This window comes from Zingiber officinale, chromosome 6B, assembly GCF_018446385.1.
Source record: "Zingiber officinale cultivar Zhangliang chromosome 6B, Zo_v1.1, whole genome shotgun sequence".
In the NCBI taxonomy this organism is placed as follows: Eukaryota; Viridiplantae; Streptophyta; class Magnoliopsida; order Zingiberales; family Zingiberaceae; genus Zingiber; species Zingiber officinale.
The window spans coordinates 106,412,270-106,437,995 of NC_055996.1; the positions used below are offsets into that span (position 1 = coordinate 106,412,270).

Consider the following 25,726-nt stretch of genomic DNA (forward strand, 5'->3'; position numbering starts at 1 on the left):
AGTGTTATAAAAAATTTTCATCAGTTAAAAAGATAAATCGAAGAGTGCATATAGCGATCCACATAGAAATCTATAATTTTTTATTATGCCTCTTATTTAGAGGAAAAATTCTATAAATATACCATATCTAAAATCAAATCATACCTATATATACATACCATAGCTCCAGGGCATACCTTCGATAAAATTAAATAGGATTTTGTTAAATGGACCAAAATAGAAAGGTATATTTCTGTGGATGCAAGCTGAAGATCGAAGACGAGAGAAAATAGCAACCAGCCAACCATATTTGTTCATATATATGAATAGAGAGAGAAGTCGTCGCCGGACTGCGGCACCATTGCCGGAGAAGGCGACGGCGGAGGCGGAGATTTGTGTCGGTGCATGCATTTGTTGCAAGCTTCAGATCGAACACGAGGGACAAATTTGATGAGAAAAGGATTTTTTTTAAAAAAAAAAAGGACAAACAAAGAGAGGAGTTATCGCCGGACGGCGGCGGCGGCGGCGTCGACGAGGGACTTGTAAATCTCGACGATGACCTTCTCGTCGTCGTACTCCTTGAGCTGCGGGGGCCGCGCCATCAAGCGGGGGGCGGTGGAGATTGGAGCGGCGCGGGCGAAGCCCAGCATCATCCGCACGTAGGCGTCGCGGACGCGGGCGATCAGCCGCCTGGGAGAGGCGGCGCCGGCACGGAGGAAGGACATGCGCGGCGCCGCCTTCATTATTCTCCACGACCAGCTGCTTCCGGAGCCGCGTCGCGCGGCGGGGCCGCCTCGGCCGAGATCCGCCGCAGGGAGACTGCGCCGGCGGCGACCGGCGGCGCAGGCTCTCTGCTTCCAGTAGCCTTGGAGGCCGCCTTTGTAGGAGGACGAAGAAGAGTCCATCTCTCTCTTGTTGGTTTGATCTCCTCTTCTTGTTGATCCGGTGGAGCATTTAAAGAGTCGGGAATCGGGCGGTGGTTGGGAGGCGGAGGAAGAGCTTTTTCCATTGAATGGGGCGGTGGTTTGTCGGGTCACGGCGTTCGATCGAGTCTCGAAGTTCTTTTTGCTCGCCAACGAGTTTATCGGCGGACCGGCCTGAGCAGGCGGATTAAACCGGCTCGGTCGACTAAAAATTCGAATCTGGAGGCATTAATGGGAACCAGAGGAGGATGTCTGGCTGGGCCGGATTTTGGACTATCAGACCGGCAGGAGACGATGGATTCAACCGATTGAATCGGAAATGGTTGAACACGAAGGCATGTGGAGAAGGAGGGTTCACAGTCCATGTGTAGTCGAACCGGACTTTGAACCGAATCTATTTGAAAATCTGATATCCGAGATTGAGATTGGAATGGCAGAGGATATTGAGAAATCTTACAGACCTGGGTATGAGGACTTTTAAATTTGAATATTTTTATTTTAAATAAATAAAAATATGATAAATTATAAGAAAATTGATATATTATATAATAAAAAATAAATATCTAAATTTAAATAAAATAATTCTTTACTCTAAATTTTACATTTTAGATAGAGAATTTAACGTAGATCCTCTTAATTTTTATCTTTAATTTTAAAAAAAATATTTTCTTAAGAATTTGATCAATAGGAATAAAAATTTGAAAGAATAAATCTAATTTAAACCAGATTCATTAACATTCCTAAAAAAATAATGAATTATACTTCCCAAGACAATGATACGATTAGACCCTAAATCAAACACAGCAGCGCACTCTAAAAATTTGAACTCAATAATTGGATTTAGAAAAACGGATTACACGATGAACAATTCATTTTCGATTGAATCTTCATCTAAACAAAGAATTTTCTCACAAAATATTTTATGAAGAATTCATTTACATCAAAACTAGAACTTTAAGATAAATTTTATTACGGAACAGAGCTCCAAATCAGCATCGCATAATTTATTTCCGATTTTATTAGGGACCACAAGAAGATATAAGGTTACAGACCACTAACAAAAACAGCAAGAGTCGAAGATCATGATGGAATGAATATGGAAAACGGCAGCAAACAATCTGAAAATTTACAGCCTACTTTTCTTCACTGGTCCCATGGCCTTGGCCTTTTCCCGCAGTTCGTTCTTCTTGATCTTCCCAGTCGCCGTCTTCGGCAACGGCCCGAAGACGACGGATTTGGGGACCCAGTAGGCCGGCATTTTTGCACGGCAGAACTTGATGATGCTCTCTGCCAGTGCCTGCTCGTTTGAAGAGTCGATGCCGTCCTTCAAGGTTACAAATGCGCATGGTGACTCCCCCCACTGCTCGTCCGGTCGGGCCACCACCGAGACCTCAAGTATCGCAGAATGCATGTACATAAGGCTCTCCACCTCCAAGCTACTGATGTTCTCGCCCCCTGAGATGATAATATCCTTTGCGCGATCTTTGACTTCTATGTATCCGTCTGGATGCTTCACGCCTATGTCACCGGAATGGTACCAACCACCAGCGAAGGTCTCGGCATTGGCCTTTGGGTTCTTCAGGTAGCCCTTCATGACGACGTTCCCTCGCATGACAATTTCGCCGAGTGTGGCACCATCTGCAGGGACCGGCTCCATGGTTTTCAAGTTAACGACGTCAAGGCCTTCTAGGCCAACATAGCGGACGCCTTGGCGGGAATGGAGGCGTGTCCGTTCATCGAGCGGAAGCTGATCCCATTCAGGCTTCCATGCACAAAGAACCGACGGACCGAATGTCTCTGACAAGCCATACGTGTGGGTGACTCGGAAACCAAGTTTGGTCATATCTGCGAGGAGCGATGGCGGCGGAGCAGCACCGGCAGTGTTGACATTCACAACTCGCGGGAGAGGCAAAATAGTGTCGCTTGGAGGGGCATTGACGATCGAGTTTAAGACGACAGGAGCAGCACAAAAGTAGGAAACGCCTTGATGGGCTATCGCGGAGTAAACAGCCTTGGGTGTCACCTAAAACAATCAAACAGTAGACAGAAACAAATGAAGGAAAGTGCAGAGTGTAACTAAACTAATCACATAGAATTAGATGAAGCATGAAATTCATGATCATGAAATGCAGAGTGAATAAGAAGATTGCAAATGCACCTGGCGTAGGCATATACTCGTCCCACAAAGTGCGGCCAGGGTCCAAGCATAACACCACCCGTTGCAGTGAAACATCGGCAAAGTCCATAAGTAGATGGCTCCTTCGGTCATATTCCATATCAAAGCGCAACTGAGAGCCATTAGATAAGCTCCCCGGTGATGCAGCACCACTCCCTTAGGGCTGGATGTGGTGCCAGAAGTGTAACCCAGGGCGATGCTGTGCCACTCATCCTTCGGAGGCTTCCAGGCAAAATCAGGGTCCCCGGACCCTAGGAATTTCTCGTACTCGATCGCACCTTTTCCAATAGCATATTTGAGAGAGCTAGGATCGCATGTTTCATCGCCGACCACAATAAGAATAGGAGGCTTGAATGCTGCTTTCTTTTCGTCAGCGATGATCTTAAGAGCTTCCTCGGCTAGTGTGAAGAACTCCTGGTCGACTATGACAACAGATGCAGAAGAATGACCCAGCAAAAATGCAATAGTGGCAGCATTTAGCCGAATGTTAATGGTGTTCAATACTGCCCCGGCCATTGGAATGCCGAAATGAGCTTCGTAAATTGCTGGGATGTTGGGTGCAATTACAGCTACCTGAGAAGGATATGAGAACAAAGTAATGATTAGACCACAAAAACTATTATTTAACATTTGAGTTCAATCTTCTGTGCTGCTTAAGATGTCACGGTAGACATCAGCTTATTATCAAGCTCCCTATAAAAAACTTTATATACCATAATCTATCCATAAAACTAATAAAACTTTTTTTTCCTTCCAATAAAACATATGCAAGATTTTTTTTTAAAATCTTTCTAAGAGAAATTATAGCAGTATAAATCAACCAAATAAAGGTGAAATCCTCAAGGATATAATAATTTTAAGAATGAAAATTTTCTAAAATCTTAAATTGTAACTCTCTAAAAGTTAGATGTAATGTAATTCCTTGCGTTTGACATTCTAAGAGGTTAAGAGTCAAGCAAATGAAGATTGTTGGATGAAGAACAAAATTCAACAGCTATTCATCAGATGATCGAATACTCCAAAGTTACATTGTCATGTTAATTGACTAGAAACAGGGCTATATTCATACTAAGATTTCTTCCAAACAAGATACGATATAATCTAACATCCCTACACAGTCAAACTAAGTCAAGATTGAATGATGAACCAATAGCAGTATAATCAATGATAAGTAAGCCCGACTACATCATATATGAAATCTTATTTGTGATAATTAAATTTCATAGTACATAATCATTTGATTTCATTCCCTCATCCTCCCTCATTCAAGATTTCAAATAAACATGATTTATCCCTTCTCTCCTCCTCCTTTTCCCCCTTGATCCCTCCTTCCATACAAACATAATTTAAAGCTCAATGAGATAATCTAGAAAAGAAAGCATATCTCAATTGTCTAGCTTCAAGTTGCTCTGCATCTAGATGCAGAGAGAGTCATAGATACAAAGTGCAAGAACCCACATATTTCATGCAAATAGATAAAAATGGCAAACTATGACCACATCTTACAAGAGATAAGCCTAGCTGTCACTTAACCAGAAATCACATTTTTGGACTAATTCAACCCGTAATTTTGATAAACATAGTATAATATATATACATACATACATATATCAGATATACAATATACTTTTTTAATCATGTAAGATCAAGCTTGTTATGGAATTACATGTAAATATGCAAGTGCTCAGGGTAGCACAGAATATTCCTTGTAAAAGGTTTATGAGGATAAGGAAACCTATTTTTTACCTCAACATGGTTTCGGAACTGAGAAAACCTAATTTTTCCCACAACATGGTATTTGAACCGTCTCCTTCTCTGCATGAGCCCCCTTAAGCACTAGCTCTCTCCACATGCATCATTCATGGTGCATACCCTTCTCTCTTTGCGTGTGTCAGTCTACAGGGATCTCAAGAGGGATTAGTCCTCAAGGGACTTTTAAGGCTCTATTTTTGTCAAAATGCCCCCAACTTTTTCACTTTACTATTAAAATGCCATTTTAAAACTGAAATACATATTTTGCCTTCTAAAGTATCACATAAATCACTCACTTATTAGTTGAGTGATGCATTTTGATATTAATGAAATCTTATGTGCCATTCTTAAACAGTTGTCCAACTTTGGGAGCATTTTGAAAATTATCCTGAAGGGCTCCTTTACCAAAAAAACAACCAAATAAGGCCCTCTATTATGAAAATTGAAATATACCCTTATCCTTGTAGGACAAACAGAGCAATTCCAAAATTAATTTCAAATTATAAATTAAAATGTTGAATTTTAAATGTATGACCTATTGAATAACAAAAATTAAATTCAACTAGATACAAGAATTCCATAGGTCATAAATATTTTGGGCCCTAGAAGTTTCTAAAAATAGAAATTACGTGCATCCAAGTTCATCCTTCCAATATAAATTACGTCCTTGAATGTCCGATAGCCATACCTAACCTCGAAGGATCCTCTAGAAGATAATATACAGGGCACAGCAAATAGAGAACTTTAAAGGCTTCAAAAACTGAACCATATAAAAATAAGTAGAATGGACAGTTAATCAAGATAAAACATATGAATTATTCACTATCCAAAAAGAAAACGTAAGTCTCTGGATTCAAAGCTTAATATCAGGGCGCGTTCAATCCGCAATAGTCAGCTGAGTAATTAAAGGAGATGAAGGCAGCAAAGATCCCAAATTGCAAGGAATCAATAGGGAAAGGTCGTAAAGGGTGAAATAAAATTAAATCAGAAATCAACACAAACGCGAATCTTGATGTGCTCTAAGCACAATCGCCACCGGTAATCAGCAGACCAAAAGGAAAAGTAATCCTCAGAGAATGGAAATACGAATCGTCCATTAGCCAACACCAAGAAATGGAAGATCGAAAGTAGCAAGATCCAGAGTTAAAACTTGGGTTTTTTTTTAAAAAAAAAAAACCAGTAAAGGGTGTTATGACAGAGAAATCGCAAATTTAAAAGAATAAATAAGGGTATACTGTGAAGAATGAAGAGATTAAACAATAAATCCATGCTTATCGCGAATCTAAAGGCGAGCGGACGAGAAATCGAAGAGTTATAGGAGGAAGTGAGTCACCGTCTTGCCGTGGCCGATCGAGCGAGAGTGCAGGGCGGAGGCGAAGCGGCGGCACCGCCGGTAGGTCTCTGCCCAGGTGAAGCGGCGGGAGCCGTGGACGACGGAGAGGCGGTTCGGGTGGACGAGGGCGGCGCGGTCAAGGAACCAGAGCGGCGTGAGAGCCGTGTGGTTGGCGTCGTTCCTGGGAAGGTCGTCGATGTCCGCCTCCGCCATTTCCCCTGCTCTCTCTCTCTCCTCTCTCCTCTCTCCTCTCTCTCTCTCGGAGTGGCGAAAAAATGGGAACCGGCGTAGTGGAAGTCGGCGCTCAGTCGTCATTTATAGACGAACCAGGGACACTAGGGATGGACACGTGCCGGTAAGGTCTCCGGTCGATGGAAGTTCTCATCTCATGCACTAATATTAAAGCCATTACTTTTGCTGGCCAGACCCTAATTATCAGAAATTATTTAAAGCATCCCAAACTATTTTTTTTTACCAAAAACGCTCTCTAAATCAAACTATTCCTATCTTCTTACTTCTCTTTCGCTTGTTTTTTTTCCCATTGTCACTTCGTCCCATCCGTTTCGTCCCATCTCCAATCGTGTGATCAGTTAGGAGGTTTAATGCCGCTTTCGAATTCTCATAGCTCTAAAATTGCCTATCAAATTACCTCTCATCGACAATAGTGTGATTTTAAGATACAAATATAAAAAGAGAGGGATGATTGCAATTGCTATGGAGTACAAGAATTGGAGCGATAGGAGACGAGGCAATTTGTCCATTCAGTGAGGTAAGGACTTATTTGAGAAAAACATAACTTTGAGCCCTTTTAAAAAATTAATTGTAAGTAGATCTCGCGCTGCATTATTGTTCCCGATTGTATTGTGCTGTCAAACCAAAAAACCAAACAGGAATCACTTTTTCTCAGCCAATAGATTACGCTCAGTGTTATTTTAGTTTGCTGTGGGTCCCACGTTTGACCAATTAAGCTAGGTGATTCATCACGATAGGCTTGATCCATTACAAATTTATCAAGTCATAATATTCTGATATATCATACAAATATTTTATATATATAGAAAATATGAATATTAATTTATTAAAATAAAAAATAACGATAAAATATGTTAGCAAATAACGATCACGTGACATTACGATTTTATCCCTTTTTATAAGGGAAAAACTTGGTAGACGTGTAATTATAAAATATATTTGCTCTTGATTTTTAGATTCATTAAAATTATAATTAACTTTAAATTAATGGCCCACGATATTTACATTATGAAAGGCATTCTCTCTCGATCTCTATCATTTAGCCAAGTCAACTTATAGATCTTTTCCTATTTTTTATTTGGACCAATCGATGTGATCTTATCACAATCACAACTATTGGAAAGTTTGTAAATACTCTAAAATTTTAATAGATTCTACGAAATGCACCTTGTCGTATTTTCCCTATATGAATAATCTAAACTTTCAATGGTAATTTCAAAGGATGAGATAAGTATTTTAATGAACATTTTTATACTGAAAAATGTTTGAGGAGCGATTTAAATGTTTATAAATTTTAAGGGTGTTATTGAAAAATCCTCTATAACCATATGCCAAAAAAATAGATCTAATCTCCGGGGTATGGAACATGGATCAATGTTTATTTTAAGAACAATTGCGAACCTCGTGCTTTGACTAGATTGATATATGATTAGCATTTAATAAATAAAAATTAATTATAAAAAAATTAATAATATTTTTATTAGTATATAAAAATTTAAATTCAAAAGTTCATGCATGACCGGAAGCACACCGAACTTTAATAAAATATATCTTAAATAACTTAACTAGTAATCAGTATCCAAATTTGATTCTTTTTATTATTTTTTATAATAAATTTGGAAGTTCAAATTAATGACTCTTTGTCACATCTCAAATTTTCCATTCCATTAAAAAAATATATATTGCTGTGCAAATTAGTAAATTACTATCCAAATTTGGAAAAAAAATGTATTTGAGTTTTGTTAACTAATTATTAATTAGTTCCTTGGAAATAATTAGACGGGAATAATTAAATTAAATGTTACAGCTCACAGATCTGTTACTCGTCATTAATTATCCATTAAAAAATTGAAAATAAAAAAAATTACAAATTAAATACAGCTAAAAATTCTAGTTCCTCTCGTCGCCATCTTGGAAGGGACCCACATTTATTCAGGAGCGTAGGGATGGTAATGGGGCGGGGCGGAGGCGGATTTATCATTCCCATCCCTGTCCCGTTCTCATTTTTTTCGGATTCGGAGATTCCCCAAACCCGAACCCACGGGTTCAGGAATTCCCCATACCCGCCCCATTTCTAAATTTAATTTATACTATTATTATTATTATTTAATAATAATTATTAATGATAATATTAATATCAATAATATTATTATTAAAAATATTTTCAAAATTTTTAATATTAATATTAACACTATTATTAATATTTTAAAAAAAAATCATATTATTTTTTATTAATATTAATAATAATAATGTTCGGGGCGGGTTCGAGGATGGGGATAGTATTCTCATACCCGTCCCAAACCAGTCCCATCTCCGAAAAATCGAAGATCCCCATCCTCATTTCGGGTTTTTTCCACGGGACCTCAAACCCACGGGGAAAATTGACATCCCTACATGAGCAGGAATTTTTATTTCTTGTAATCAAATTTTATTTTATTTTCACCTGACATTTTATCAGACGTGTTAAACATAAAATAAATCCCTTAACCCTTCTAATAATGCCATTAAGCAAATTAAGATTTCTGATATGATTTTTTTTATAATTCCATTAGACTAAATAATTATACTTTGATCTCACTTATTACCGATTTATTTAAATAATTAAAAAACATCTTTTTATTATTTGATAATTTTAGCACATCTCCATAATTATTTCTATCTAATTAAATAATTTTCCTAAGACACACCCTAATGTTCAATTAATAAGGCATGACAAATATACACAACGTTGGGCGTTGAGAGGTCAATTCTCGCACTTTGCAAAGTTTACCATGCTCTAAAACATAATGTGTTGATGGTCGGAAGATGGGTCAAATCTATTTTTTAGATTTGCTTAGTAGATAGAATATGATTTTGAATAATCTACTCCATATTATGTGTATAAAAAAATTATCAAGAAAAGTTTTGTTTTTGGAACGATAAAAAATAATTACATCAAAGTTTTATTCTTTTATTATACTTTGGACTCAAAACATTAATATATATTAATAACTAATAATTATTAAAAAAATAATAATTCTAGTTAGGCTCACTGACTATATCTAGAGGTGACCGGTTCGGTTCCATGAAAATTTATCATTGATTATCAAGGTAAATCGGCTCGGTTCCATGAAAATTTTTCATTGATCATCAAGGTAAATCGGCTCGGTTCCATGAAGTTTCTCATTGATCATCAAGGTAAATCAGGAAGTACACGCGTGACCAGCTCAAAAACTCAGTATCCTTTGATTACGTCCCTCATTTAGAAAAAAAAATTCTATAAATACGTTATCATTGGGGTTCGAATCATGGATATTTAGATAATAATCTAAATATTTTATCAGGATACCATGATCCAGAGACAAATAATATATTAATTAATAAGTGCGACGTGTACTAATTTAGTCCCTGTCATAATTTTAAATTTCTAAATTATATTTTCTTTAAAACTAAAAATCTAGGTACTTTTAAATAAATCTTAATTAAATTAAACATATAAAAGACGAAATCTAAGTAATTATATATTTTAATATAAAATATTTTTTAAAAAAATGGTTACTATGAAAATATTAAAAGTTATGGTTTTGTTTATAATAACATCTTTATTAGACTTAAATATTTTTAGTTGGATAAACAGACATCACAAAATTAAAATCGTCAATTATGTTCTACAAAGAAAAAAAATTGAAGATCTAAAAATAGAAATAGATCTTCCAGTCAAAATTATTTATCAAATAATTAAATTTAAATGATAAAGATATTTCTATATATATATATATATAATATGTTTAAATGAGGCGTAATTCACAGTCCATATTAAATTAAAATCGCTAATTAATGGCAAATTTTAATTAAAATCGGTTACTAATTAATTAATAATCGGATAATGATTGAAATTTATTTGATTGTTAATTAATGATCAATTTTAAAGTCGGGCACTAATTAAAAAATTATTAATTATTAATTTAATTATTAATTTAAGATAGCATCACTAATATGACGATCAAGATTAATCCATCATTAAATTATGATAACAAATTGATCCGGCAGTAAGAATGGGGAACCCACTTCCTGAAGGGGATCAACCTGAGGACCGATGAAAGGCTGTGCGGAGGATGGCCGAACCGAGTGGATGGGTAGGTCCGAACGGAGCTAGAGATAAGCCCATCCATGGGCTCATGTTTCCGACGCCAGGGCAGGAAGACCGAAGGGCCGAGCGGGAGTCCGCTCGGCCGGGGCCAAGGGCCGAGGGGGTTGTCCGTTCGGCCAAATAGGGGCGAGGGTATAAAGGGTGCCGAGCGGCCTATGCGCTCGGCTCAGGATATGAGATATAAGCAGAAGCATGTCTGAGGATTAGGCCGTACACAAGATCGCACGATCTTGCCGTCACCTCACGGAGAGGCTGATACAGTAACAGTATGGTCTCATGGGCGTCTCCCTGACAGATCCATATTCAGACATGGCCCTTCTGACAGACCCACACCTGGGCATGGTCAAAGGCAGGTGGTTGCTTTGATTGGCACGCCCAGGCTTCTCTGAGAGATCTATATAAGGCTTCCATTTCTCCACTGGAGGTATGAAAAAATCTTCATCTTGAAGCCACCTTTTTGTTATTCCTCGCCTGACTTGAGCGTCGGAGGGCCGTCGCCGGGACACCCCTCCCGGCTCGGTTTTGTTGCAGGTTCACCGGAGCATTCGAGGATCTAGCAGGAAGCGCCACGTGCCCAGCGTCCACTGATAACCGATTCGGACAGGATCAAATTGGCGCCGTCTGTGGGAACGCTCCTGCATCCGATCAGAAACAATGGACGAGGCTGGACGACAACACACGGTGACGCTTTCTAGGGAAGAACTCGACGCTCTGGTCGAGATAAGGGCCGCCAAAATTGTTGAACAAAAACAGAAAGCAACGGCCGAACGGCCGGAGCAACAAGCAACATCTACGTCGGGCGGCCGAGCGGAAACACCTCCAGCCACCGTCGCATTCCACCGGGCCTTATTTCGCACCCCCGAAGCCGGACCAGCTCGGAGAGATAGAGACTCTTCTTCAGACGAGATGCCAAGGTGAGATGACAGAAAAGGGAAAGCTCACCGGGCGGATTCATCTCCCGAGCGGACCAATCGCCAATTCTCGGAGGCTATTCTACGAGACCCTCTACCCAAGCACTACGTGCCTCCGACGATAGGCGAGTACAATGGAACAACGGATCCGGATGACCATCTGGGTAAGTTTGACAACACAGCCACGCTCCATCAATACACCGATGGAGTGAAATGCCGCGTCTTTCTTACCACTCTCTCGGGATCTGCTCAACGGTGGTTCCGGAGGTTGACGGACGGATCCATCACGAGCTTCAAGGAATTCCGAACGGCCTTCCTCCACCACTTCGCCAGTAGTCGGCGGTATCAAAAGACAAGTGTCAGCTTGTTCGCCATCAAGCAAGAGCCGAGAGAATCGCTTCGAGCTTACATTCAGCGATTCAACCAAGTGGCGATGGACATCCCAACGGCCACTTCGGAGACGATGATGAACGCCTTCACGCAAGGCCTTGCGGATGGGGACTTCTTCCGGTCGCTCATCCGAAAGCCGCCCCGAGATTATGATCACATGCTACATCGAGCCAACGAATATATAAATGTGGAAGAAGCGCAAGCCGCTCGGAAAAAGGAAGCTCCAGCCGAGCGGGCATCTACTCATGCCGAGCGGAAACAGCACACCGCTCAGCAGCCCCCTAGAGGGCCGAGGGCCGATGCAATCCGATCCCCCCATGCCAGATCTCACGTACAAGAGGTAGCTGCCGCTCGGCCCAAGCCAAAGAAGAGGTGGACCCCTATGTTCTGCACCCTCCATCAGACGGATACGCACAACACGAGGGATTGCCGAAGCCTTCCCTTTGTATCCAATCCTGTTCCCAGGAAAGCCGAACGACGATCTCCTCCCATCGACAGGAGACATAGGACCCATGAAACGGACCGAACCCGCACCGAGAGACGACATCAGCAGACACCCGAGCGGCACCGATCTCCAAGGCAGGAGAATCGCCGGGCGTCCAGAGAACGGTCACGACCGTCCGCTCGGGAAGAGGAAAACCGGAACAATACTTCCCGGGGCGAAATCAGCGTTATTGCCGGCGGACCGACCGGAGGAGACTCCAATCGAGCCAGAAAGGCGGGCGTCCGACAGCTGCAGATCCACGCGGTCGGCTGTAGCCAAGAGCGGGCGAGTGGACCGGAAATCACTTTCGGACCCAAGGACTTGGAAGGAGTAGAAGTGCCCCACGACGACGCGCTGCTCATTAAAGCGGTAGTAGCAAATTACACCATTCACCGCATATTTGTTGACACAGGGAGTTCGGTCAACATCATATTCAAGAAGGCGTTCGATCAGCTGCAAATTGATCGGCTGCCCATGACGACCCCGCTCTACGGGTTTACGGGCAACGAAGTTCAGCCGGTCGGACAGATCCGGCTAGCCACCTCGCTGGGAGAGGAGCCGCTCAGGAGGACCAGGACAATAAACTTCGTGGTGGTCGACTCTCCATCATCCTACAACGTCATTTTGGGACGACCGGCGCTCGGCGAATTCCGAGCGGTTGTCTCAACCTTCCACCAGAAGATAAAGTTCCCCGTAGGAGAAGTGAGTGGAGATCAGCTAGCAGCTCGGCGGTGCTATATAGAGATGATCCGAGCAGAAGCTTGCTCCGCTCGGAAGGCGCCCCGAATCGAGGTAAATGCCATAACCGAGAAACCTCCTGCTTTAATTTATGATGAAAAGGAGGAAGTTCAGATCCATCCGACCCAACCGGAGGCCACGACATTTATCGCCTCGGATCTGGAGGAAGAGCAGAAGGAGAAACTGATCCAATGCCTCCAGCGAAATCATGATGTCTTTGTCTGGTCAACACATGAGTTGCCCGGAATTTCGCCGAGCCTGACGCAGCATGAGTTGCATGTCCGACCGGACGCTCGGCCAGTGAAGCAGAGAAAAAGGGACTTCAGTGCCGAACAAAATGCCATCATCCGAGCGGAAGTAGAAAAACTTCTGAAGGCCGGCCACATACGCGAGGTGCAGTTCCCGAGCTGGCTGGCCAACGTAGTATTGGTCTCCAAGCCGGGCGGCAAGTGGAGGGTCTGCATCGACTTTCGAGACCTAAACAAAGCATGCCCCAAGGACTTTTATCCTCTGCCCCGGATAGATCAACTGGTGGACTCTACGGCCGGCTGCGAATTAATTTGCATGCTTGACGCCTACCAAGGATATCATCAAGTGCCGCTCGCCCGGGAGGATCAAGAAAAAGTAAGCTTCGTAACGGCCGACGGCACATATTGCTACAAAGTGATGCCGTTCGGATTGAAGAATGCCGGGGCCACCTATCAACGCTTGATGAACAAGGTGTTCAAGGAGCAAATCGGGCGGAATCTGGAAGTTTATGTGGACGACATTCTTATCAAATCCGTCCGAGCGGCCGATCTTTTCAAGGATATGGAAGAAACCTTCCGAACAATGCGCAAATATGGAGTCAAGCTAAATCCCCAGAAGTGCCTGTTCGGAGCTAAAGGAGGGCGTTTCTTGGGGTATATAGTGACCGAGCGGGGAATCGAAGCAAATCCCAGTAAGGTGAAAGCACTGCAAGACATGCCGCCCCCAAGAAATACAAGAGAAGTGCAAAGGTTGACCGGTCGGATAATTGCTTTATCCAGATTCATCTCCAGAACCGCCGACCGGAGCCTGCCATTCTTCAAGATCCTGCGCAAGGCTACTAAGTTCCAGTGGGATGAAGAGTGTGACCGAGCATTTGAAGAGTTGAAGACATATCTAAATTCTTTGCCTGTGCTGGCCAAGCCGATCGTGGGTGAGTCACTGTATATGTATCTGTCGTTAACTGTAGGCTCAGCACTTGTGAGGGCGAGCGGCGAGGAGCAGCCGGTGTATTTTCTAAGCCACATTTTAAAAGACGCTGAATCTCGTTACACTGGGCTCGAGAAGTTGGCCTTAGCTTTGGTTCTAGCCGCTCGGCGCCTTCGACCGTATTTCTTGGCTCACACCATCATTGTCCGAACGAACAGTCCACTCGGAAGGGTGCTGTTGAATCCAGAAGCGTCCGGACGGCTTATCAAGTGGACGACAGAATTAAGTGAATTTGACATCCAATATCAGCCCCGCTCGGCGATTAAAGCCCAATCCTTGGCTGATTTTGTGACCGAAGTGCAAAGACCAGAGCCGGAGGCTATGTGGAGAATATATGTGGATGGATCCTCCGCCCGGCTCGGAAGTGGGATCGGAATATTACTACTCTCACCTCAGGAGGAAAAAATGCACTTATCCATCCGGCTAGATTACAAAGCGACTAACAATGAAGCCGAGTACGAGGCCCTTATAGCCGGATTGCAGGCCGCTCGGCATGTGGGGGCCGGTCGGGTGACACTTTATTCGGATTCACTGTTAGCCGCTCAGCAACTCTCCGGCACCTTTGAAATCAACTGTGTTCGGCTTAAGCTCTACGCTGAGGCCTTTGAAAAACTCAAAGCTACTTTCCGAGAGGTGCTTATTCAGAAGATTCCCCGAACGGAGAACCAGGCGGCCGATGAGTTAGCCAAACTCGCGAGTTCAATAACGCCGGTCGCCATTCAGCAACCAATTGAAAAAACGCTGCTGGTGGCGCATGTCGACCGGATGCAAGGCCTCACATTTCCAATAGACTGGAGGACACCTATTATGGAATTTCTCCGTTCGGGCACCACACCATCCGATGAATATGCAGCCCGGCTCCTCAGAAGAAGAGCCGGTCGATTTACACTCATCGGAGATCAGCTTTACAAGAAAGCTTTCTCGCGTCCTTTGCTGAAATGTGTAAGCTCGGAGGACTCAGCACATCCTCCGGAAGTACATCAAGGATCATGCGGAGGTCATCCGGGAGGACGCTTGTTAGCCAAAAAGATCCTCTTAGCCGGATACTTTTGGCCAACTTTACAAACAGATGCCGCCGGTAGTATCTACTTGCCTTTCATGCCGAAGTATCACAACTTCTCTCACCGACCCGGAGGAGATGAAGGCATCAACCATCTCATGTCCGTTCGATCAATGGGAATGGATATTGTGGGTCCGCTTCCATGGCGGCCGGGCAGAGGAAATTCTTACTAGTGGCGGTGGATTACTTCTCCAAGTGGGTGGAGGCCGAGCCGCTGCAAAGATTACTGAACAAATGGTTAAAAATTCATCCGCAACACATCATTTGGGTTCAGATCCTCGCCGACTAGTGTCCGGCAAGGCGGCAATTCAGGGAAGATGTTAGAGGATTGGTGCAAGAGCTACGGATTGAGCAACATTTCACATCCGTGGCCTATCCTCGGAGCAACGGTCAAGCCGAAGTCGTATTCTGCGCGCTCGGCTCGACCATTTGGGAGGGAGTTGGCCAGATGAAGTGCCGAGCGTCCTGTGGGCCATCCGAACGACGCCGAAAGAAGGAACAGGAGTCACACCGTTCCATTTGGTATATGGCGGTGAGGCTGTCATTCCGGTCGAAGTTGGAGTTGAGTCAACCCGGATCCAGAGCTACGATGATGACAACGCCGAACGAAGAAACATGGAGCTGGACTTGGTAGAAGAGGAGAGGGCGAAGGCGTCCGTTCGGCTGATGGCATACCGTCAGCGGATGAAGCAAAACTACAACCGGCGCGTCATTCCCCGATCATTCCAGGTCGGCGATCTTGTTTGGAAGAAGATCAAGCCGGTCGGTGACGTCGGCAAGCTTGAAGCTCCATGGGCAGGTCCTTTCAAAATCATCGAAAAGCTCCGCTCGGGCGCGTATTATCTGGAGGATGAGGACGGTCGGCAGCTAGATAGACCGTGGAGTGCGAACCACCTCCAGCCTTACCGGGCGGGGTGAAAGGTGTATTACTGTAAATCACCATGTGTACATTTTTCGACTGATTACTGAAAGTGCAGAAATGAAAGGTCAAAAGAGCGAAAATAAGGCATTATCATCGAGGAACGAAGGCCCCGTGCCGCTCGGCCGGAGGTATATGGGTCGAGCCAAGCGCTCGAAAATCGGGGGTCCCGAACCGATCGGACGGAGGTAAATTATCTGAGCCAAAACGCTCGACGAAATAGACCATGAACCGTTCGGTCGGGAGTACGTTCTCCGCGCTGGGTGACAGGTGCGCTAAATATAAATGTATATACTTTTTCGTCGCCTATATGCTTGCGATGCAGGAAGCAAAAAGATAAAAACACATTGAGCATTCTCCGATGAACGGTTCACCGTTCGGCCGTAAGGTTCATATCCGAGTCGGGAGCTCAGACCCGAAGACCCCAGGCCGCTCGGCCGGGCTGCGTATAGAATATAAGCACCGTTCGAACTTGAAGACCCCGAGCTGTTCGGCCGGGCTGCATACTAGGGTGGCAGAAAGAAAAACCAAAACCCTGCGCTGATCAGGGTAATAGCGGGAGGTTATGGCCTGGAACGAAGGCCTGAGCCGTTCGGCCAGGTGTGTAGTCTCACTGGGACGCGCCGACGAGCACCGTCGTTAAAAATCGAGAGCCGCGCCGATCGGCTATAAATATCCGCGCCGACGAGCACCGTCGTTAAAAATCGAGAGCCGCGCCGACCGGCTATAAATATCCGCGCCGACGAGCACCGTCGTTAAAAATCGAGAGACGGGCCGGCGTCTATAAATAATCCGAGCGGAAAGCCGACGAGCACCGTCGTTAAAAATCGAGAGCCGCGCCGATCGGCTATAAATATCCGCGCCGACGAGCACCGTCGTTAAAAATCGAGAGACGGGCCGGCGTCTATAAATAATCCGAGCGGAAAGCCGACGAGCACCGTCGTTAAAAATCGAGAGCCGCGCCGATCGGCTATAAATATCCGCGCCGACGAGCACCGTCGTTAAAAATCGAGAGCCGCGCCGATCGGCTATAAATATCCGCGCTATCGATCGGCTATAAATATCCGCGCCGACGAGCACCGCCGTTAAAATCGAGAGCCGTACCGATCGGCTATAAATATCCGCACCGACGAGCACCGTCGTTAAAAATCGAGAGACGGGCGGGCGTATAATCCGAAGCGGAAAGCCGACGAGCACCGTCGTTAAAAATCGAGAGCCGCTATAAATATCCGCGCACGACGAGCACCGTCGTTAAAAATCGAGACGGGCCGGCGTCTATAAATAATCCGAGAGGAAAGCCGACGAGCTCCGTCGTTAAAAATCGAGAGCCGCTATAAATATCGGCGTAAATATCCGCGCCGACGAGCACCGTCGTTAAAAATCGAGAGACGGACCGGCGTCTATAAATAATCCGAGCGGAAAGCCGACGAGCACCGTCGTTAAAAATCGAGAGACGGGCCGGCGTCTATAAATAATCCGAGCGGAAAGCCGACGAGCACCGTCGTGAAAAATCGAGAGTCGCGCTGATCGGCCATAAATATACCAAGTGGAAGAACGAATATCGGAGTAAGAAACTGCGGAAACTATAAATATTAAAGCATTCAGGCCCGAAGGGGGGTTGGTCCTTCTACACTCGGCGTTTGTTGACTTCACGCAAGCAGGATACGTGCAGAGTGAGTAGGTCTGCTCACTCGCACTTTACACAATGAGCCAAGCCGATCGGAGGCGTGAGGGAGAAAGCTTAAGAGCACGACTGGCGAAAATTTTACAAGCATTAATGTTAAGCAAACAGAAGAATATAATGGACAATGAGTAGGAAGACAGGAAAAGGGACATCGTTTCATTAGCAGAAAAATTATGCCGAACGGCACGTACAAAAATTTCACATCCGCCGAGCGGAGGAAGTACAAAAAGTGCTTGAATAAATTACATCACTCCGGATCCTCAAAATTAAAAAAGGTGTCCGGGATGTCGTCGATCATGGCCGCCAGTTCGGGAGGTGGAATGCTCAGGTCAGCAGGAAGATGCCCTCCCTTTTTGAAGTACGCCGTGGTGACCTTGACCGCCTCGAGGAAGGTTGAGGAGACGTTGCCACCAAACTTTTCACCAAATCGCTCTGAGCGGATGTATTCTTGGCGCGCTACAGCTAGGCGACTCGGCTCTCCCTCCTTATATTTTTTGAGCAACGCCCGGGAAGCAGTTAAGGAATCTTGGAGGGCCTTCAAGTTTGCTTCAGCCTTTGTGCGTTCAGCCGAACGGACCTCCCGTTCGGCGTTCAGCTGGGCCTCCAGATCCTTAGATCGCTGATTCAGCGCATGGACATCTACTTTCATTCTGTCCAGGTCAGCGATCGCCTGCCTCTTCCGGCTACCGGCGCGCTTCACATCTTTGTCACGCTTCTTCACCAAGTCCGCTAGCCGAGCTACTTCAGCAGCCAGGTCGGCAGCCTTCTTCTGTTCGGCCTCAAAAGCTTGTTTCTCCCGCTCGGCCGTGGGACCTTCCGACACTTGGAGTTTTTCCAGAAGGCCCTCCAACTCGGCTAGCCGACGGCTAGTGGCAATTTGCTCAGCCCAGCGCTGTAAGGGAAATAATAATGTCAGGGATCAAACAATAGCATGACACGGGAATGAAGACGGGTTTACCTGGGTAGCCTGTTGCATATTGTTATCGCCGAGCTGCTTGGGCGTCATAAGGGCCGCCTGAATCTGGGCGTCCTCGAAGAGTTTGGCGAGCGGACCAGTCAGGGTTATCTCGTGAACGGGACTCGATGGCCGATCGGCAGACAGTAAATATTCCTCCGATGGGAATCGGAGGGTAGTCTTGATGGTAGGGTGGCCGGACGGCGCTTCTTCAGTCGCGGCCGCCTGATGCGAGGACTCCCTATGGTGGAAGTTTACCAACCGACGAAGCGGCGGCGAGGTCGGGAGGAGAGCCAAGATCGGCGGCAGCGGCTAGGGGTCCCGATCCGGATGGCGCGGTCGCGGGTTACGGCGATCGGCGCTGTGGTTCCCCTCTTGGGCTAGCGAAGGCGGGGTCTTCGACGTTCACCGAACCTCCAAAGGTGGATCTCCAACCTGGGGGGCGGGAGCCGAGGAAGCAGGATCGATTTCCAACCGTCACCAGGCGGATGAGGCACTGCTTGTGAGCGGATGTGCCCTCTCCTCTCCGCACTGCCGGGCGGTTAGGATTAAACCCGCTCGGCGAGCTCCTTTTGGTGGCCGCTTCAATTTCTACAGACTTCAATTTCAAGTGAGCGGTAGCCTTGGAGCGCCACATGACATCAGCTGCAGTGAAAGAAATTAAAATCGTTAGACAAAAAGACTAAGAGAGTAAAGAGTCCTTACTCATGCGGAAGGAGAGATTCGCCGAACGGGAGATAACAAATATATAGCACCCCTTCAGAGCAACCGGTCGATCTTGTATCGGTCGGACAACCGTTCACGCATGAAGATAGGTTGGATTATCGAACTTGCCGAGCTCCTACTGGCTCAAGACGGCATCGCCATTGGGTGCGGAAGGTGGCCGATCGAAGTCGGATGAAGAAGAAAACCTCCTTCCAGTGTTTGTTGGAGGTCGGCATGTTATCAAAAAATTTAAAGCCTATTCTACTTTGGAAGATAAAGGTGTCAGGCTCGGATTGTTTGGGGTAGAAGAAGAAATGGAATATCTTAGGGTCAAGAGGAATATTGTGCAACTTAAAGAGGACGACCATCCCGCTCAGCAACCTAAAGGAATTCGGCACAAGCTGGCCGGCGGGATGCGGAAGTAATTACAAACCTCCAGAATAAATGGATGGGTAGGAAATCTAAGGCCGCCCTGGAATTGGTCTAAAAAGAAACAAATAGAGCCGATCGGCGGGTCATGTGGACGGTCGGTCGGGCCGGCTATAATTATTTCGTGGTCATCAGGAAGCCCGTATGTCCGAACAAGGCGCTGGGCATGCTCCTCATCGAATCGGCTCTCCATGGTCAGGTACCAGGGGCCCGAAATGTTAACAGCGGGTTCGGAGGAACTCGCCATCTCAGAAAAAAATCAAAGGAAGGGAAACCAAAGGAGCGAAATGAGCAGGGAAGACCTATTAAGTGGAGGCAGAGGACTCACTGGGAAGGAAACGGGTGGAAAGAATCACCGATGAGGTGATCGCCGCCTAAAACCAGACACTAGATCGCCGGAGGCCGCAGCGACAGAACGAAGCAGAAGGCAACGAGCGAGCGGATATGCGGCCAAAAAAGAGACGGAGGCTTTATACGGCCGAGGCCGGTCAGCCACTGCCGTCCGATCCAGGTCACGAGAAACAAGGACGCCATCGGGCCGTCCATTTCAAACGGGGGCGTCCCATCGTAAGTGACGCCGCCGCCACACAAGGGTCGACACGTGGCGCCCTGTCATCGAGTGCAATTAATGCGCCCATACCGCGCATGCTCCGACTTAATGGAGAGGATTTGCATAATTTTTGAGGAGATCTAGACAAGCAAATACCAACATTAAGCGACAAGACAACCAAAATAAAGAGCCGAGCGGCTGAATTTGGCAGAAGGGCCGGACAGCCACAGTGATATTATAAGCTACGGAAAAGCGGCGACCGCCCGCTCGGACACATATAGTCCAGTCAGTCGGACTCACTGCCTCCTTCGACTAGACTTGAAGGGAAGGCAAGTGATCCGGCAGTAAGAATGGGGAACCCACTTCCTGAAGGGGATCAACCTGAGGACCGATGAAAGGCTGTGCGGAGGATGGCCGAACCGAGTGGATGGGTAGGTCCGAACGGAGCTAGAGATAAGCCCATCCATGGGCTCATGTTTCCGACGCCAGGGCAGGAAGACCGAAGGGCCGAGCGGGAGTCCGCTCGGCCGGGGCCAAGGGCCGAGGGGGTTGTCCGTTCGGCCAAATAGGGGCGAGGGTATAAAGGGTGCCGAGCGGCCTATGCGCTCGGCTCAGGATATGAGATATAAGCAGAAGCATGTCTGAGGATTAGGCCGTACACAAGATCGCACGATCTTGCCGTCACCTCACGGAGAGGCTGATACAGTAACAGTATGGTCTCATGGGCGTCTCCCTGACAGATCCATATTCAGACATGGCCCTTCTGACAGACCCACACCTGGGCATGGTCAAAGGCAGGTGGTTGCTTTGATTGGCACGCCCAGGCTTCTCTGAGAGATCTATATAAGGCTTCCATTTCTCCACTGGAGGTATGAAAAAATCTTCATCTTGAAGCCACCTTTTTGTTATTCCTCGCCTGACTTGAGCGTCGGAGGGCCGTCGCCGGGACACCCCTCCCGGCTCGGTTTTGTTGCAGGTTCACCGGAGCATTCGAGGATCTAGCAGGAAGCGCCACGTGCCCAGCGTCCACTGATAACCGATTCGGACAGGATCACAAATTATAATTGATCGTTAAGTTAACAATTATAATTATTAAGTGGTCATTAACGATACAAATAAACTTATTTTAACGGTGAATTCCAAAATTCATTATTAATTTAAGATAGTTACACAATTAAAATTAATCCATTGTTAAATTATGATAAAAAATTATAATTGATCATTAATTTAACGATCATAATTATTAAATGGTCATTAACTATGTAAATAAATTTAGTATTTATTATAATTTGATGTAAATAAATTTAGATTGTTATATAATGGCCGCCAACAATTTTATTTCATAGCTATTTAATTTACAGTTTTATTGTAGCGAAAGAAAGAAGTAAAAAATTATAATATTTTAGTTATTTAGTTAAGTTTCTCATGTCTTTAAAATAATATAATTTAAGAATAGAATGGTATAATTTTACTCAACGTAATATTTAAGTTTAATCAAAATTATTATATAATGGAATAGAAAAATATATTTTAGATATTAGAGTATCCTTTGGAGTTTGGTCCGTCTTGGTCCGTCCTTAGTCCAAGGGTTGTGATAGGTGAATTTAATAGTCTCCATTTGTTTAGTGGGGGTCCATTAAATTTCATCTATCACTACAGTAGATCAATGCCATGGTCCGCTAAATGAGGATCAAAGGATACTGCTCATATTAAATTATGTATTGAAATCAATTTGGAATGCAAACCAATAAATTTGTGAGGTGATCTGGCGGTAAGCACAGGGGATCCGCATGGACAAAGATCAACGACACGTGAAGGTTAAGGGCAGAGGGGTCAACCTACGGGTTTGGGCGATCAGAGAGGCCTTATGGCCACCCGGCCTGGAGAAGTCTTATGGCCGCTCGGCCAGGATCACGCCAAGGGTGGTGCGAAGACAGCTCGATCGCGAGTTGGGTTTTCGACGCTCACAAGCTGCCAAATACAGAGAAATTGCCTTGCCGAGCGGCATGTCTGCTCGGCTAAACTGCAGCTCAACCAAGGAAGCATTCTCGCTCGGTCCGCCACGCCTTCATGTCCGAGCCCTACGGGGCTGAGTGACTCTTCCGCTCAGCTCGAAACGGACAAGGCACGGAAGGGGACAAAGGGAGCAGCTTAGGATATCCTTCTCGAGATGTGTGTCGTCGACAGACAGCATGATTGGCGGTTGGATTGGACAGAGAATCATACGGTGGAAGTTTTCACTATCACGTCAGAGATATGCTTGGACGATTGCGGCATAGCGCTAGGCACGCTTTTCTGACACGACCATTCCAGGTATGCTTTGAGGAGCGTGCATACTTTGGGATGCGTGCACGCATCCCCCGGGAGCCCTATATAAGGACCCCCAGGCTTCGACGGAGGTATGCATTCTACGTTATTGTAGCTACAGTATTCATTCTCATCTTTCTCTCTTTCCGCCGGAGTTGACTTGAGCGTCGGAGGGTCGTTGCCGGGAACCCCTTCTCGGCTCGGTTTTATGCTTGCAGGTTCTCGTCGGAGGTTCACAGCAGTCGAAGGGCTATACGTCATCACTGGGAGCGACACGTACCCAACGTTCATCGACTCAGCACTCGGACATGATCAAATTGGTGCCGCCTTTGGGAACGCACCTAAATCCGAGCCAAGAAGATGGAAGAAGCTGGACGCCAACTCATGGTGACGCTCTCCCCCGAGGAGCTCGACATACTCATCCAAGCGCGAACCGCGAAGATGGTCGAGCAACAGCAGAAGGCCCAAGCCGAGCGGATAGCACAGCAGGCAACCTCGGTTTCTGGTGGCCGAGCGGCTATGGAGGACCGAACGGAGCAATACTCTACTTGGGCACAGAACAAGGGGCAGACCGGCGCCCCAGGAGACGCGCCGCCCGCCCCTATTCCATTTCATCGGGCACTGTTCCAGACTCCATCGGAGCTGGCCATATCCAACCAGGGATCGTCCGATGAAGCGCCCGTGTCAAATGCCAGGAAGGAGAAGGCGCCGTGGGCTGAGTCATCCCCCGAGCGGGTCAATCGCCAGTTCTCCGAGGCGATCTTACAAGACTCTCTCCCAAAGCATTACGCCCTCATATCGATCGGAGAGTATAATGGTACAACCGACCCAGACGACCACCTCGGTAAGTTCGATAATGCTGCTACTCTCCATCAATACACCGACGAAGTCAAATGCAGAGTCTTCCTCACTACATTGTCCGGTTCGGCATAACGTTGGTTCCGGAGGTTGCCAGGCGGATCAATTAAGAGCTTTAGAGACTTCCGAACGACATTCCTTCATCACTTTGCCAACAGCCGATGCTACCAGAAGACCAGCGTCATCCTGTTTTCCATGAAGCAAGGGCCAAGAGAAACTCTCTGAGCCTACATCAAACGCTTCAACCAAGCAGCTATGGACATCCCCGCGGTCTCGTCCGAGACAATGATGCATGCCTTCACACAAGGCTTAGTCAACGGGGACTTCTTTCACTTGCTCATCAAGAAGCCGCCTCGCGACTATGACCACATGCTGAAAAAAGTAAGTCAATATATTAACGTGGAGGAAGCGCAGGCGGTCCGAAAGAAGGAAGCACCAGGCGAGCCTTCGGCCCCGATCGAACGTAGACCACACGCTAGCCAGCAACCGCCGAGAGGACCACGTGCCAGGGGATGAGGCCCCATCAAGATTCCAGGTAGCCCGCCGTTTAGCACATTGCAGCCGAGCGGCCTATACAAAAAGGCAAGGTATGGGCGTCCATGTTTTGCAGAATCCATCAATTAGCCACTCATAACACTCGAGACTGCCGGAGTCTCCCCCCCGGTCAGCCAACCTGAGCTAAGGAACTATCGCCGCCGATCACCTTCACTGGACAGGTGAGCTCATCATCAGAACGTCGAGTGGCGAATAGCTAGGCGTTCACCCGAGCAGCATCACCATCAGCAGCAACATCACCAGCCAAGGGCCAACCCTCGAGTCTCCCATGAGCGAGCTAGACCGTCTGCTCGGGAGGAAGAAAATAGAAGTAACACCGCTCGGGGAGAAATCAATGTCATCGCTGGTGGACCAACAAGTGGTGACTCCAACCGAGCCCACAAGTCGTACGGCCGACGACTCGAAATACATGCTGTAGGATGCTACCAAGAGAAGGCGAACGGGACGGCGATCAGCTTTGGTCCTGGCGACCTCGAGGGAGTCAAAGTGCCGCACGACGACGCCCTCATCATCCGAGCGGTAATAGCAAACTACTATTCATCGCATCTTTATTGACACAGGGAGTTCGGTCAACATCATCTTCAAGAAGGCGTTCGACCAGCTCCAGATCGACAGGGCGGAGCTGCTACCAATGACCACGCCCTTGTTCGGATTCACTGGTAACGAGGTTCAACCAGTCGGTCAGATGAAGTTGGCCATTTCGCTCGGGGAAGAACCGCTTAGAAGGATGCGGACCGCTAACTTCATCATTGTGGACTCTCCCTCGGCATACAACATCATTTTGGGCCGACCGACCCTCAACAAGTTTCGGGTTGTCGTGTCAACTTTCCACTAGAAGATCAAGTTCCCCGTGGAAAACCAAGTAGGAGAAGTTAGAGGCGATCAGTTGGCGGCACGACGTTGCTATGTGGAGATGGTGCGAGTCAAGTCGAGGTCCGCTCGGAAGGCCCCCCGTATCGAGGTACATGCTATAACTGAAAAGCCTTCCACCTTAGTTTATGAAGAAAAGGAGGGAGTACAGATTCGGAAGGGCCGACCATATGCCACCACCTTCATTACGTTCGATCTGGATGAAGAACGGAAGGAAAAGTTGGTCAGATGCCTCTAGCAGAATCACGACATCTTCGCGTGGTCAACGCACGAGTTGCAAGGGATCTCGCCGAACGTTGCGCAGCACGAGCTTCACGTCCGGCCAGAAGCTCGGCCCATCAAGCAGAGGAAGCGGGACTTCAGTGCCGAGCAGAACGTCATAATATGGGCGGAGGTCGAGAAGCTCCTAGAGGCCAGCCACATACGTGAGGTACAGTTCCCGAGCTGATTAGTGAATGTGGTATTGGTCTCCAAGCCTAGCAACAAATGGCGGGTCTGCATCAATTTCCGTGATCTAAACAAGACTGCCCA

General features: G+C 46.2%; 2 protein-coding genes across 2 annotated transcripts; both read right to left on the reverse strand.

The window, feature by feature from the left end:
* Window positions 1-452: 452 nt before the first annotated feature.
* On the reverse strand, window positions 453-899 carry LOC121990509. The gene has a single exon (XM_042544625.1). The coding sequence runs from the start codon at window positions 882-884 to the stop codon at window positions 480-482; it is 405 nt and encodes a 134-aa protein (XP_042400559.1). The 5' UTR covers window positions 885-899; the 3' UTR covers window positions 453-479.
* Window positions 900-1,897: 998 nt separating this feature from the next.
* Window positions 1,898-6,468, reverse strand: LOC121988729 (acetate--CoA ligase CCL3-like). The gene is made up of 3 exons (XM_042542310.1): window positions 6,164-6,468; window positions 3,061-3,651; window positions 1,898-2,925 (listed from the first exon to the last, which is right to left on the reverse strand). The coding sequence occupies exons 1-3, from the start codon at window positions 6,374-6,376 to the stop codon at window positions 2,029-2,031; spliced, it is 1,701 nt and encodes a 566-aa protein (XP_042398244.1). The 5' UTR covers window positions 6,377-6,468; the 3' UTR covers window positions 1,898-2,028.
* Between the last annotated feature and the right edge of the window lie 19,258 nt (window positions 6,469-25,726).